At 39.4% G+C, this 14,896-nt stretch overlaps 1 protein-coding gene across 8 annotated transcripts in view; it reads left to right on the top strand.

Annotated features, from left to right (window-relative positions):
- The window catches only part of Ncoa6 (nuclear receptor coactivator 6), a 75,252-nt gene that overhangs the window by 28,058 nt on the left and 32,298 nt on the right, over positions 1 to 14,896 (top strand). For all 8 annotated transcript variants that reach the window (XR_001174834.1, XR_001174835.1, XM_013010950.1 and 5 more), the window contains 4 exons: positions 604 to 1,458; positions 3,429 to 3,575; positions 7,015 to 8,131; positions 12,082 to 12,203. Coding sequence is in view for 6 of the 8 variants with exons in the window: in XM_013010950.1 (XP_012866404.1) it covers positions 604 to 1,458; positions 3,429 to 3,575; positions 7,015 to 8,131; positions 12,082 to 12,203 (2,241 nt within the window). In the remaining 2 variants the exon portion in view is untranslated. The remainder of the gene's footprint in view (positions 1 to 603; positions 1,459 to 3,428; positions 3,576 to 7,014; positions 8,132 to 12,081; positions 12,204 to 14,896) is intronic.

Raw genomic sequence — 14,896 nt, 5'->3', positions numbered from 1 at the left:
GAGCCACAGTGCCACTTCCGGCTTTTTTCTTTTTGCTTATGTGGGGCTGAGGAATGGAACCCAGGGCCTCATGCATGCAAGGCAAGCGCTCTACCACTAAGCCACCTTCCCAGCCCCTTGAGTACATTTTTTGTTGAGCATTGTTATCCCCTCCTTCCTTTTTCTCCCCCTATCCCTCCCCTTCGCCATCCACTCTTAAACCATAAATTCTCTTTAAGGTAGGTTCATCTTCCTGTGGACCTTGATAAATTGCTTTGCACCGGGAAGGTCTCACAAATACGGCAACACCAGTGGTACCTGAAGATCTAGGCCACTGTGCTATAGGATCTAAGTTATAGTAGATTAATTCTTTTTTGTTTGTTTGTTTTTGGTCCAGTTGTGGGGCCTGAACTCTGGGCCTGGCTGCTGTCCCTCAGCTCTTCAGCTCAAGGCTAGTGCTCTACCACTTGAGCCACAGCGCCACTTCCGGCTTTTTCCTTTTTGCTTATGTGGTGCTGAGGAATCGAACCCAGGGCCTCATGCATGCAAGGCAAGCACTCTACCACTGAGCCACCTTCCCAGCCCTATAGTAGATTAATTCTTTCTGGCCATTTCTTTAAACAGATGCAATGGATCCACTCCTCTCTGGACTCCATGTACAGCAGCAGAGTCATCCCTCAGGATCTTTACCTCCTCCACACCATTCAATGCAGCCTGTCCCTGTGAACAGACAAATGAACCCAGCTAATTTTCCCCAGCTGCAGCAGCAACAGCAGCAGCAACAGCAACAGCAACAACAGCAGCAATTGCAGACAAGACCCCCACAGCAACATCAGCAGCAACAGCCACAGGGGATTCGACCCCAGTTTACTGCCCCAACTCAGGTGCCTGTTCCTCCAGGCTGGAACCAACTGCCTTCAGGAGCCCTTCAGCCTCCTCCAGCCCAGGGTTCTCTGGGCACAATGACTGCAAACCAAGGGTGGAAGAAGGCTCCTTTGCCTGGCCCAATGCAACAGCAACTCCAGGCAAGACCATCCTTAGCCACGGTACAGACACCTTCTCACCCTCCCCCTCCTTATCCCTTTGGCAGCCAGCAAGCCTCACAAGCCCACACAAACTTTCCTCAGATGAGCAACCCAGGCCAGTTCACAGCTCCTCAAATGAAAAGCTTGCAGGGAGGGCCCTCCAGGGTCCCAACCCCCCTGCAACAGCCCCACCTCACCAACAAGTCTCCTGCCTCCTCACCCTCCTCCTTCCAGCAGGGATCCCCTGCGTCTTCCCCAACAGTTAACCAAACTCAACAGCAGATGGGACCAAGGCCACCTCAAAATAACCCACTTCCCCAGGGATTTCAGCAGCCTGTCAGCTCTCCAGGTCGGAATCCTATGGTTCAACAGGGAAATGTGCCACCTAACTTCATGGTGATGCAGCAGCAGCCACCAAACCAGGGGCCACAGAGTTTACATCCAGGCCTAGGAGGTGAGAAATGCTAGCACTGTGTTGCTAAATTTGCTGAAGATAGTACTGAATAGAATGTCAGCTTATAGAGTTAATGGAGGGGATGAAATAAAGATGTAATTATTTGTTTTTGCGATATTGCAGTTACACTTGATATAACTTAGTTAACTGGATGCATTATTATCATGATACATTATGCAGCATCTTACTGCTTAAATATAAGCTAGCTGTCTGGATAAAATGCAGGTAAAATTCCATATAGAGATGTTCATTTTGTTTCTAATTTTTGCTTGATCTTTTACTAGTAAAGTTAAATGTCCAGATGAAACGTGCATTTTATTAGAAAACTTCTCATCAGTTGAAAAATTAAGATTTTGCAATAGAGCAAAAAGATAAGTACAAGGTCTGATTGGGGGAAATGCCCTTCTAGTTATCAGTTTTAATGATCCTACTTAGTAAAATTATAAGCATGGTATTTGTTTAGTTTGATTACCATTTAAAGGGGAATAAGTTCAGAAATCATTGACTTTTATAGTTTTATAATGCCAATGCCTGCTCCTTAGAGAGGGAATTCCACTAGTTATACCTAAAGGAGATTTATTTATTTATTTTGTAAGGTGCCTCTTGTATGAAGAAAAAGCAATGGAGCTTAATGTGTGAGAGGTAAAACGATTACAGTAAAACTTATCCATCTCCATGTTTATTATTTATTCTTATTAATCATTGATCTACTGCACATGAACGTGCTTGGAGCTTTACAGTAAGGTATAGAGTGCATTAGTAATGCTGTCATCTGATAAGCATATTCTCCACCAAAAGACACCCATTACCTATCCAAAAAAACTTTGCATCTTTAGTGCAACATAGCAAAGTCACGTTCCCATGGTTTCTGGTGAAGTTAAGTTGCTCATCAATCTTTTTCTTTCGTTGTAATTAATTTTGCTGACATATAAGCTCTAATACTTGAATCCTAAGAAGTGTTTAGAAAATGAAAGAATATTTCAGTTCTGGGCATCTAGCCCTGGATCATTGGAACCTGAGTAGTCCTTTCTGCAATAGAAGCGTGCAAATGGGAACTTGTCACTACTGAAGAAAGGACAGCTTATCAGGGCATTGGAAATTTGGCCCTTATAAAAAATGGACGAGTACAAAAAAAATTTAAGTGAGATTTAGGTCTTGATGCTCTCATACAGCAAATGATAGGTGGCTCACCTATGTGATCTGGTCACATCAAGGCCTGCATTTTAAACAATGAGTTGGTCTGAGATTCTCCTTACAAATTTATATTCTGAAATTAGCCCTTACTAAAAAAAAATAGTGCTTGAATTCAAAATTCCATTAGAACATGGTTTTTGGTGCCATAGCTGTCAGAATCACAGCAAACCTTACAAGGAGAAGGCATAATAAGTTTAACATAGCCTCACTTTGAAGCTCCTATGAACTCTTTCTAATGTCCTGTCTCTCTCTTCCTAAGAGACAAGCACAACACTGGGGGAAATTCTCTGCAAAGGAGACTGTCATCCATTTCCCTTCAGGCAAAAAAAAAAAATCCTCAATATTAGGACCCAGCTCTTAGTATTCCATATCAAATTGTTTGAATATGAGAATTTAGCATATTCCTCTGGTGTCTGTGTTAAATAAAGTATGTAAATTTTTGGTGTCCATTGTATTACAGAGAAAAGTGAGCCCTCAAACCTTGCGGTGGCATAGCCTCAGAATCACATTTAGGAAGCAGATTGCCATTTTTCCTTGGCATGTTCTAAGTGTAAATTTTTTAGTATTTCTTTTTCATCTTGACAATGCTCATGTAAGGAATTGTGTTGATTTTTTTAACCATCTTTCCCAACCTTATTATTAAAGATCCTACCAGTGTGACAGAGAGAGCTAAGCCAGTGGAGACTTCATGCAGCTCATCCTTCCTTATTCATTCCATATCTAAGCAAGAGTATAAATTTGCTAGGTAACTGCCTTACTCATTGTTTTCTATTAAGGAATGCCTAAACGCCTCCCACCTGGCTTCTCAGCAGGACAGGCCAATCCAAACTTTATGCAAGGTCAGGTGCCTTCTACCACAGCGACCACCCCTGGGAATTCAGGACCCCCTCAGCTGCAAGCAAATCAAAATGTCCAGCATGCAGGTTTGTTTCCTGTGGTTTATTTAGCAAGCATTTATTAAGCATTGATTGTGTGGTAAATACTTTGATAGGCAACAGGGGTATACAAATGAACGGGTTCTTGTCTTTCCCTCTGATTTCAAACACATAACTAATCTTTGAGTGTAGTAAGCAGTACATGAGAAAATAGGTAAGTGTCTCAGCAAACTGAAAAAACTGAAGAAAGAGAGATGAAATTTGAGTTAGAGCAAGAATCAGCAACTTTTTTTTGTCTGTAAAGGGCTATATCTTGTTAGGTAATAATTGTCTTTGTTGCAACTATTCAATTCTGCTCATTGAGAACAGCAGTCTTCCAAATATTTATCTGATTTGCTGACCTCTCAGAGCTTACTCAGTAGTAAAAAGGAAAAAGGCATTTGTGGGAGAGGAAATTATACATACATAGGCATACAGACATATGGGATGTTTGGACAGCTACAATTTAAAAATCTTGCCAGGCTCTGCTGGCATATGCCTGTAATCCTAGCTGCTCAGGAGGTCAAGATCTGAGGATCTTAATTCAAAGCCAGCCTGGGCAGGAAAGTCTGTGACTCTCTATCTCCAATTAACCACCAGAAAACCAGAAGTGGCACTGTGGCTCAGATGGTAGAGCACTAGCCTTCAGCAAAAAAAGCTCAGAGACAGCACCCAGACCCTGGTTCAAGCCTCAACACTGGCACACACACACAAAAAAAAAACCTCTAGATAATACATGTTAGCTTTTGTTTTTGCTGAGTGTCTGAATTCTTTTTTAATTGTATTTTATTGTATATTATTATTATTATTATTGTCAGTTGTGGGGCTTGAACTCTTGGCCTGGGCTCTGGCCCTCAGCTCTTCAGCTCAAGGCTAGAGCTCTACCATTTGAGCCACAGTGCCATTTCTGGCCTTTTCTGTTTATGTGGGCTGAAGAATCAAACCCAGGGCCTCATGCATGCGAGGCATGAACTCTACCACTGAGCCACCTTCCCAGCCCCATTGCTGAGTGTCTGAATTCTTATGTACATGTGGATGTGTTACTTTTCAAGTTTAATTAGTACTAATACCAGCAGTGTATATATATGAGAAGAAATTTTAGAAAATAAGATATAGTAGAATGGCTAAAAGGTAATATTAGTAAAGCACTATTGTAAAAATCCCCATTTTGTATTTTTGGGTTTCTGATTGTTTAGAGACCATGTGACTTTATCCTTCTACCCTTTCTTATTTGAACAATTTGGACTAAGGTAACTCATATTTTCTGAACTCCTATCCTCAATTGGAGTTAATTTGTTACGTCATTACAGCTTTAATTATAAATCACTAAAGAATAAGAAAATCCCGGCTTAATGAAAATAAAACTTAAAACTACCTTTATGGGGAGAGCAGGATGGGGCAGACTATTTGACTTTTCCCATGTGCTATTGTAAAACTGCAAAAAAAAAAAAAAAAAAGTTGCTGATTCTTGCTCTAACTCAAATTTCATCTCTCTTTCTTCAGTTTTTTCAAGTTGCTGAGACATTTACCTTTTTACCCCCTGACTTATAGGGTTTTTTATTTTTATTTTTTTATTTTTTTTGGTTCCGGTTGTGGGGCTTGAACTCTGGTCCTGGGCGCTGTCCCTCAGCTCTTCAGCTCAAGGCTGGCGCTCTACCACTTGAGCCACAGCGCCACTTCCGGCTTTTTTTTCTGCTTATGTGGTGCTGAGGAATTGAACCCAGGGCCTCAGGCATGCAAGGCAAGCGCTCTACCACTGAGCCATCTTCCCAGCCCTTATGGGTTTTTTTTTAATAGGAAGTTATAAAACAATGATGAAATTCTTAATTCCTCCACTTCCAGCACTTCTGTTTTGTCTTTTTTTTAAATTTTATTGTAAAGATGCTGTACAGAGGGGAGGTTACAGTTACATGAGTAAGGTAATGAGTACATTTCTTGGCGAACATTGTTACCCCCTCCTTGGTTGTCTTTTTTTTTTTTGGCGGTTGTGGGGCTTGAACTCTGGGCCTGGGCGCTTGTCCCTCAGCTCTTCAGCTCAAGGCGAGCGCTCTACCACTTGAGCTACAGCACCACTTCCTGTTTTCTAGTGGTTTATTGGAGATAGGAGTCTCACGGTCTCTCCTGCCGGGGCTGGCTTTGAACCGTGATCCTCAGATCTCAGCCTCCTGAGTAGCTAGGATTACAGGCGTGAGCCACTGTCGCCCGGCTTGGTTGTCTTTTTTATATGGTATCTTCCACCTGTTGTTTTGATTTACACAATTAGCCTATCCAGTGTAGCTCTCTTCTCATTTGTCCTTTTCTATTCTGTTACTCTTAGGTTATTTCTCTTGTTAGTTTTTACTGTTTCCTGAGAAAATACTTTTCTTTTTAAATGTGTTTCTTGCCAAATAAAGGAACAGGGATTTGGTCTATCTTGTTTATTGGTATTATCTTAACACCAAAAGTACCTTGAACTTGTTAAGTAGTTAATCAGATGAAGATATACTAGTATATGCAATATATATAGCATATACAATGGTCATGAGTTCAAGTTTTGGGTTTATGAGGCTGATTTTAAAAACTTCCTTAGGGTTCAGGAAAAGTCTATATATGTAAGCAAGGGACAATTAACTCCTTCTCTGACTGGAGTATGGACTGGCTTCATAACTTCATTATGGTTTCCTCTTTCTAGTCCCTAATTAAAACTGAAAATTAGCTAGTACTAGTGGCTTATGCCTATAATCCTAGCTACTCAAGAAGCTGAGACCTGAGGATCATGGTTCCAAGCCAGCCCAGGCAGGAAAGTCCATGAGACTCTTATCTCCAATTAACCACCAAAAAGCCAGAGGTGGAGCTGTGGCTTAAGTGTAGAGCATCGTGTTGAGCAAAAAAAAAAGTGTCTAGGCTCTGAGTTCAAGCTCCAATATGGGCACATACACACAAGTATTTTTTCCTTTGAAGTACAGCATCACAACATCACACATATAGCCTTTGAGAGTCAGAAATGATTTCTAAGAAGCATTTTTAAATAAATGTCTTGCAGCAATGCTGAGGTTTTCCTTACAAGAACGCTGGCACAATTCTTTGTTTCACTGATCATTCATGGCAGAGCTTACTTCACTAGCCTATGGTACTTTTTGTTAAATTTTCACAATACTTAGCTATAGGTCATACAGTTTTTTCTCTTTATTTAATCTAAAAGTAAACTTGATGGATTTTTAAGATATTATCTTTTAGTCATCAAAAAGGAGTAAAGAAATTGTATGTGGTCATGCAAAGTATAAATTATTCTCTGTGACATCTCTGTAGTTTAAAAACCTCACAGAATAAATACCAGATGCAGTACACTTAAATTAGTCAGGTTTTGGGCTTCTAAAATAATTTAAGTGTCTGATAAGATAATATTTCTTTCTGATAAAAATAGTTATTTCTTTCTGAAACTGTGTCTTTGTTTTGTTTTGTTTTTAAGGTGGTCAAGGAGCTGGTCCTCCTCAAAACCAGATGCAGGTGTCCCATGGGCCACCAAATATGATGCAGCCGAGTCTCATGGGAATTCATGGCAACATGAACAACCAGCAGGCTGGTAGTTCTGGGGTTCCTCAGGTGAACCTGGGCAACATGCAAGGCCAGCCTCAGCAGGGCCCACCATCTCAACTGATGGGCATACACCAGCAGATTGTGCCCTCCCAGGGACAGATGGTCCAGCAACAAGGAACTTTGAACCCTCAGAATCCTATGATCCTCTCAAGAGCCCAGCTTATGCCACAGGGCCAGATGATGGTGAACCCCCAGAACCAAAACCTTGGGCCCTCACCCCAAAGGATGACCCCACCCAAGCAGATGCTTTCCCAGCAGGGCCCACAAATGATGGCACCACATAACCAGATGATGGGCCCCCAGGGACAAGTTTTGCTTCAACAAAACCCAATGCTAGATCAGATCATGACCAATCAGATGCAGGGGAATAAGCAGCAGTTTAACACTCAGAACCAATCCAATGTCATGCCGGGACCAGCACAGATAATGAGGGGACCAACTCCGAACATGCAAGGAAACATGGTGCAGTTTACAGGACAGATGTCAGGACAACTGTTGCCCCAGCAAGGGCCTGTGAACAACAGTCCATCTCAGGTTATGGGGATTCAGGGGCAAGTCCTGAGGCCACCAGGGCCCAGCCCACACATGGCTCAGCAGCATGGTGATCCTGCCACTCCAGCAAATAATGATGTCAGCTTGTCTCAGATGATGCCTGATGTTAGCATGCAACAAACCAACTTGGTCCCCCCACATGTGCAGGCCATGCAGGGAAACAGTACCTCGGGAAACCACTTCCCAGGCCATGGGATGCCTTTCAATGCACCTTTCAGTGGAGCACCGAATGGAAATCAGATGTCCTGTGGTCAGAATCCAGGCTTCCCAGTCAATAAGGATGTAACACTAACAAGCCCCTTGTTGGTCAACTTGTTGCAGAGTGACATCTCTGCAGGCCATTTTGGGGTGAACAATAAACAAAATAATACCAATGCAAATAAACCGAAGAAGAAGAAACCCCCTCGGAAGAAGAAAAATAGTCAGCAAGACCTAAAGTAGGTTGTGATCATTTTGCCTCAAATCTTACTCATTTGTTTCTATGTGGACACTTTTGTTGATGGAAAATTTAAAGCATATATAAAATTAGAAGAGCATAATGGGATCTACTTCAACAGTTACCAGTTCACTGCATATATTGCCTTCATCTGTATTCTCTCCTATTACATTCTTGATTATTTTAAGGCAAATTTACATATGAATACTTCAACACTACCTCTAAAAGATAAGGATAGTTCTTTCATATGACCATACAATACCATTAGCAAAATTGTTAGTCCCGTGCCAGGGTCTGGTGTCTCATGCCTGTAAACCTAGCTACTCAGGAGGCTGAGATCTGAGGATTGTGGTTCGAAGTCAGCCCAGGGAGAAAACCTTAAGACTCTTTATCTTCAATTATCCAGCAAAAAGTCAGAAGTGGAGATGTGGCTTAAGTAGCAGAGCACCATCCCTGAGCAAAAAAGCTAAGGGAGATTGCAGGCCTTGAGTTCAAGCCCCAGTACTGGCACCAAAAAATAAGAAAAAAAATTTCCCTTAATAGTTTAATATGTCCAGTGATCACATTTCTCTGATAATCTCATTTTTTTCTTGCAATATGTTTGTTCAACTAAGGATCCAAATAGTATGTTACCTTGTAATTTGTTGATATCTCTTAATTCTGGAGTCTTAGTGAAACTTGACTTAGTCTTGTGGCACTCAAAGCCTAAAATGTAAACCAGTGCTACACACTGCAACTGAACAAAGCATTAGCTTCCAGTTTATCATGGCTTGTTGAGCCAGAAGGGCCAATGTATTTTTGGGAATGCAAACTACTTATGGAGACACCCTTCTATCTCTCAAATAAAAATGGTCTTTTGTACAACTGCCTTTTCTTTAAAGACCCTTTCTCCTACTTAAAAGCTTAAACTCTATGCTAAGATGATTGGATCTTTTAAGTCAGTTACCCTTTCAGTAAAGGTTCTCCAGGTGAGCTTTTTTGCTAGATCAAAACAGGAAGGGTAATTAGAATTTTATATTTTCTGAACCTAAATATTAATTTAAGGGGTTTCTGATTTTGATGTTTCCAGAGAAATATAGATTGAACTTGATTTTCAGCCCTTAATTACAAAATAAATTCACAGACATCAACAGGAATAGTAACTGATGTATATGAAACATTAATTGAAACAAATTCCTAGAACTACTTAAAAAAAAAAAAGAACAACAGCAACAAAAAGAACAGAGGCCCAGACCCTGGTGGCTCATTCCTATAATCCTCGCTACTCAGGAGCTGAGACCAGGAAAATCTTGGTCAAACAAGCCCAGGCCATGTGACTCTCCATTTAATGCAAAATGTCAGACTGCAGGCATGGCTGAAGTGGTGGATCATCTACCATGAGCAAGCAAGCTGAGTGAGTGTAAGGCCTCTGAGTTAATCCCCTGAACAACAGGGAAATTTTATTTAAGTAATCTCAAATTTTCAAACTAAAATCACTTACTGTTTTTGTTATTGTGTTATTTTTATTATCTTCAGGTGGTAGTACAAGGGAAAAACTAGGTACTTTTATCCAGCCTTTCACAAAACTCTTTGATATAATCTGTTAAATCATATGAACTTTCTGCTTAAATCTTATGCAATAGCCAATCATTGTGTATTAATCTGTATTTTCCTGAATTCAAACTTAATTTGTGCTTTATTTAACTACTTTTTTTTCTGATAGCTCTTTCTCAGTTAATTTTTTTTACTGTTTCAACATACAAGAATAACATTTTATGAGAATATCTGTGTTATTCCTTCTAATTAGCTGGGAGTAAATTGTAAGTCCAGTCAGTTACAATTGTTATGTATTTCTGCTGTCTTCACTAGTCCTGAGAGAGATTGCCTACTTCTTGGGCCTACACATTATGAAAAGGACCTTGTCCAGTATCAAGCTTCTAGGAAAGGGAGAGAATAGGTTTAATCAAGACATCTGTTCCTAGTTCTGTCCCTGGCTTACTTTGGATTCTTGAGCCTATACCCAAAAAGGTATTTGTTTTATCATCCATATTAATATGTGGAACTAAATATGAGGAAACTCTAGAAATACAGTTTTTTAATTAATTTTTGGTGCTGGTCCTGGGGCTTGAATTCAGGGTCTGGGCACTCAAGGCTAGTAGTGCTCTACTACTTGAGCCACAGATCCACTTGACTATTTTTTAGTAGTTTATTGGAAATAAAAGTCTCATGGACTTTTCTGCCTGAGCTGGCTTCGAACCTCAATCTCAGCCTCCTTGAGTAGCTAGGATTACAAGTGCCCAACTTAGCCATAGTCTTTTGAAAGTAAAAGATAACCACAAAAGCTTTGCCTATAATTTGAAATGAGGGGAAGTCATATAAAGAACAACTTAGTGTAGGGGTCTGGATGTGCTTACGACTTACTTCAGGTTCTAAATTCTCAGATGCTAGTGCTTTTACAGTACACTTAGGGATTGGGCATTTACAGTCCATGCTTATAATCCCAGCTATTCAGGGGGTCCAGATCTGAGGATATCAGTTCAAAGCCAGCCTGGACAGGAAAGTCCTGTGAGTCTCTTATGTCCACTTAACCACCAAAATGCTGAAATGAAGTTGTGGCTCAAGTGGTGGAGTGCTTGCTTTGAACAAAACCATAGCTCAGGTACAGCACCTAGGCCCTGAATTCAGTCACCAGGACTGGCACATACACACAAAATTCACTAATCGTGCTTTATGAAACTACTCAGAGTATAATGAGAATGTCTGAAAGTGCCCTGACTGTAATTAGGGCAAAGGGAAACTAGAGGTAGGAAAGAAGGATGAAGCTAGGAGCGAGATTACAAACCAAATGGAGGATATGAACATGCCAATTCTTTGACTATGTGGATATCAGTGGATACGTTTCTTCTTTTTTTTCTTCCCCACTTAAGTGTGAGCTACATGCAAAAATGAAGACATCTCAAAATCAATGGTTATATCTGCAAGTACTCATCCTGCAGCAGAATTCACTAACTTTGTTGTGATATTCTCCCCCTTTGTTCTATGAATACGATTTCCATCAGCCAATTTACAATCAAATGTGGGGTGTTATGAATTATTGAGTCTTGGTTGAATTCAATAGTTTTGCTAATGATATTGTGTTTTCACAGGAATAGTCCTTTAAATATTGATAGCCCCAAACCATGACTAGGTTAAACGTAAGCAGGGTGCTGTAAGCAGGGTGCTGGTGGCTCACGCCTGTAATCCTAGCTACTCATAAAGCTGAGATCTAAGGATCTCAGTTCCAAGCCAGCCAAGCAGGAAAGTCCATGAGACTCTTAACTCGAATTAACTACCAGAAAACTGAAGTGGAACGGTAGTTCAAAGTGGGGGAAGAGTTCAGCCAGGCACTAGTGGCTCACGCCTTGTAATCCTAGCTACTCAGGAGGCTAAGATCTAAGGATTGCTGTTTAAAGCCAGCCTGGGCAGGAAAGTCCATGAGACTCTTATCTCCAATAAGCCATCAGAAAACCAGAAGTGGCGCTGTGGCTCAAGTGGTAGAGCGCTAGCTTTGAGCTAAAGAGCTGAGGGACAGTGCCCAGGCCCAGAGCTCAAGCCCCATGACCAACCAAATAAAAGGAAAGACAAAGTGGAGGAGTTCTAGCCTTGAGCAAAAGAGCTCAGGGACAGCACCCAGGCCCAGAGTTCAAACCCCAGGATCAATAGCAACAGCAACAAAAACACATGTAAACATTTTATCAGGAATTTGGGATACATTTTGATATAATTCTATTAGATTAAGAAAATTTTACCATTTAATGAAATTGCTAGGTTTTTTAATGTTACTATGAGTGGTTTATACAGACTAAAGATATATAAGTAATGATAGGGATGATAAAGCAAACATTGTAATTCTTCAGAAATAGGGGAAAGGTTGAGCAAGTTTCATGTATTTCTTATACAACCTATTATCAAACTTGTTATTTATTTTTTTAGTACCCCAGATAATCGCCCAGCTGGTCTGGAAGATGCTGATCAGCAACCTTTGCCTGGAGAACAAGGAATTAATTTAGATAACACAGGCCCTAAACTGCCAGAATTTTCAAACCGGCCACCAGGTAATAAAATTTTAGCTAAAGATTATGTATTATCATGTGCGTGACATTACAAGGCTACTTTCTCTGTGAGGAAACAATATTTTGTCTGTTAACTAGTCTACTTTAGTGACTTAATATGCCCAGTATTTGAAAGTTTTGTCTTGAATATAAGTAACTGTTACAAAGGTAATTTCTAAAGGCATATACACATTTGTGTGCTTATACACACATTTATATACATTCTGCTCAAGTTATATTCATTAAAGTCCTCATAAAAATCAGACTGAAATGTGAAAAATCAAACTGAGATTGTTCTTGTCAACAAGGTTCTAGTTTGCATAAGAATGAAATAAGATTAAATGAAGAGATGTTTTCTCTAATACTGCTTACCTGCCTTTCCTGTAGACCGTCTCCTGGGGCTTTCTCAAAGAAGAAAACTACCAGGGAATTAAAACAAGATGTTTTTTTAACAAGAATTTTATTTCTCATTTTAAGCCAAAAACTATTCATAAAGAATAATAAAAGGCAATCTATGTAGCTACTACCAACTTAATAGTTTATTGGGAATAGTATCAGTATTGTTGAGGACCCCTTTTCTAATTATAAAATGTTTTCCTTTCAATGTTGATAAATTATCTTGAAGAGGAAAAAGCCTCTAAAATTCATTTCAACCCACCTATTATACCTGGTTATTCTTGTCCTAAACAGTGGCTCATAACTTTATTTCTTCATGACACAGTCAAGGATGTAGTCCAATCCCTTCACACTGAGGACACTGTCCTCTGGGTCTCCATTGTTTGTTCCCTGTGTTTTATTTCTTCCTCACTAGAGGTTCTATCTCCTTTTTGATCGTAAATGAAGGTAATATTATTTTAGGAATAAACTTTGCCCTTAACTTATACATTTTAAAAGTAAATTTTAAAAGAAGTAAATCTATCATGATATCAATATTTGATGTCATTTATTAGGAATTGCTACATAGCACACTTCCCACCAGTGAGAGCACAATTGGGATTGAGAGGTCTCCAGTCTTTGATGATATGTCCAGAAGGCATTGTAAGCAGTTCAGACACATCTGAACTCTTATATGAATTCCAGGGGAGTCTTCATATACATTTATTGCCTGCTTTTTGCAGTCTGGAGGTTTACAGGCTAAACTTGCTCTGTGATAGGTTTGAATTTGCCATACAGTTTCCTAAAGGTATGAATTTAAAATCAAGTTAGAAATAGGCCTCTACTTTTTTCAGTTTGAAGGGATCCATGTGACTCCTGCTATCCTATACAAGCCTACTTTTATTTACTACTTGCCTGATGCCTAAAAATCTTATAAATTTGAGTCCTCTGCTAATAAATGTGGGATTTTTTTTATTGTGTTATGGGTACTGTGTGTGTCCTGGCTTTCCCTCTCACCCTTCTGTCACATGAACCTCAATCTGTATTCTTATTACTAACGCACTTTGTATAACTGCCTCTAGCTTCTGGACTCATTATGGCATCCATGCCTTTAGCTGTTAGTTTTGAGTGTCGGCTATATTGTCTGTGCTACTGGTAAGCTGGTTTTAAAGATGAGATTAAAATCATCAGGTTTATACCCTGATGTGAACAAACTGTTGCAGAAATTATGGTTTTCTTAATGTATGAACCCCAGAGTAGATGTACAAAATAAAAATACACTGTATTTGACTTGTAGAAATGTCACATATTACTTGAGCTTAAAACAAAAAAGATTTTTAAGAAGATCTCCAAAACTAGATTTTGCTGATTATACTCATTGGTACCATGAAAATTGCTGGTTAGAAGACATTCATTAAGTATTGAGTACAGAATCTGACCCAGAGCATTTGGTAGCTATTCTATAAAAATCTTAAGCCTGTAAAAAAATAATAAAATGAAATTGTGAAAAAAAAATCTCAAGCCAGCATTTCTTCCAACTGCCAGAGCCAACTATTCATATACCTGCACCTTCTGAAGACTTTCTGATTGTATTTTTCATGCAACCATGGAATTATCTGATTTGTGGAGTTGGAGTCCAGATATTTACTCATTTTTCCCACTGGATCATTTTCATAATTGGTTTACTTTGAATATCTTCCTATCCTTTTTGCTGATTCTTTAAGACTTTTTTGTTCTAAAATGCCAAGTAAAATTCTCACCGAAGAGGGAATCATTTAAAATGTTGCTTTCTGCAGGTTTGGACAGCATTGCCCCTCGGTCCTTTTTCCAAAATTACTTTTTATTCCTGAGGGCTGTATTTCTAGCTTATTTATTTTCCAAGTGTGGTTTCATTGAGCTTATTTTCCAAATAGAGGTTTACATGTAAAAATGAATAGAAATTAATATACATAAAAAATTGAGTACCCTCATTTTTAGCATATTGTCAGCCCCCATTGCTTCCTTTATTTATTAAATTGATACAAACTGAGGGGCTGTGTAATTCTTAATTCAGTTTACTCCAAAGAATTGAACCCAAAGCTTTCAGTAGTGTATGGAGCCAGTGAATTGGAATAATTTTTAAAACCTTTTAAGGAACTGAATCCAAAAATTTTATATTTTACTTCGGTTGAAGGAATAAAAAGGCCATCTTCAGTGCTGATGTTAACAAGACCAAGGCTTAAAAGAAACTAATCCTCTGCTACCACAAAAGCAAAATTTACTTAAATGTTTTATTTCATTCACATATACAGTGAAGTGCTAATTATATCTACATGAGACCT

This window comes from Dipodomys ordii, unplaced genomic scaffold (genome assembly GCF_000151885.1).
Source record: "Dipodomys ordii isolate 6190 unplaced genomic scaffold, Dord_2.0 Scaffold13, whole genome shotgun sequence".
Taxonomy (NCBI): Eukaryota; Metazoa; Chordata; class Mammalia; order Rodentia; family Heteromyidae; genus Dipodomys; species Dipodomys ordii.
This window is presented reverse-complemented; position numbering and strand designations above follow the sequence as displayed.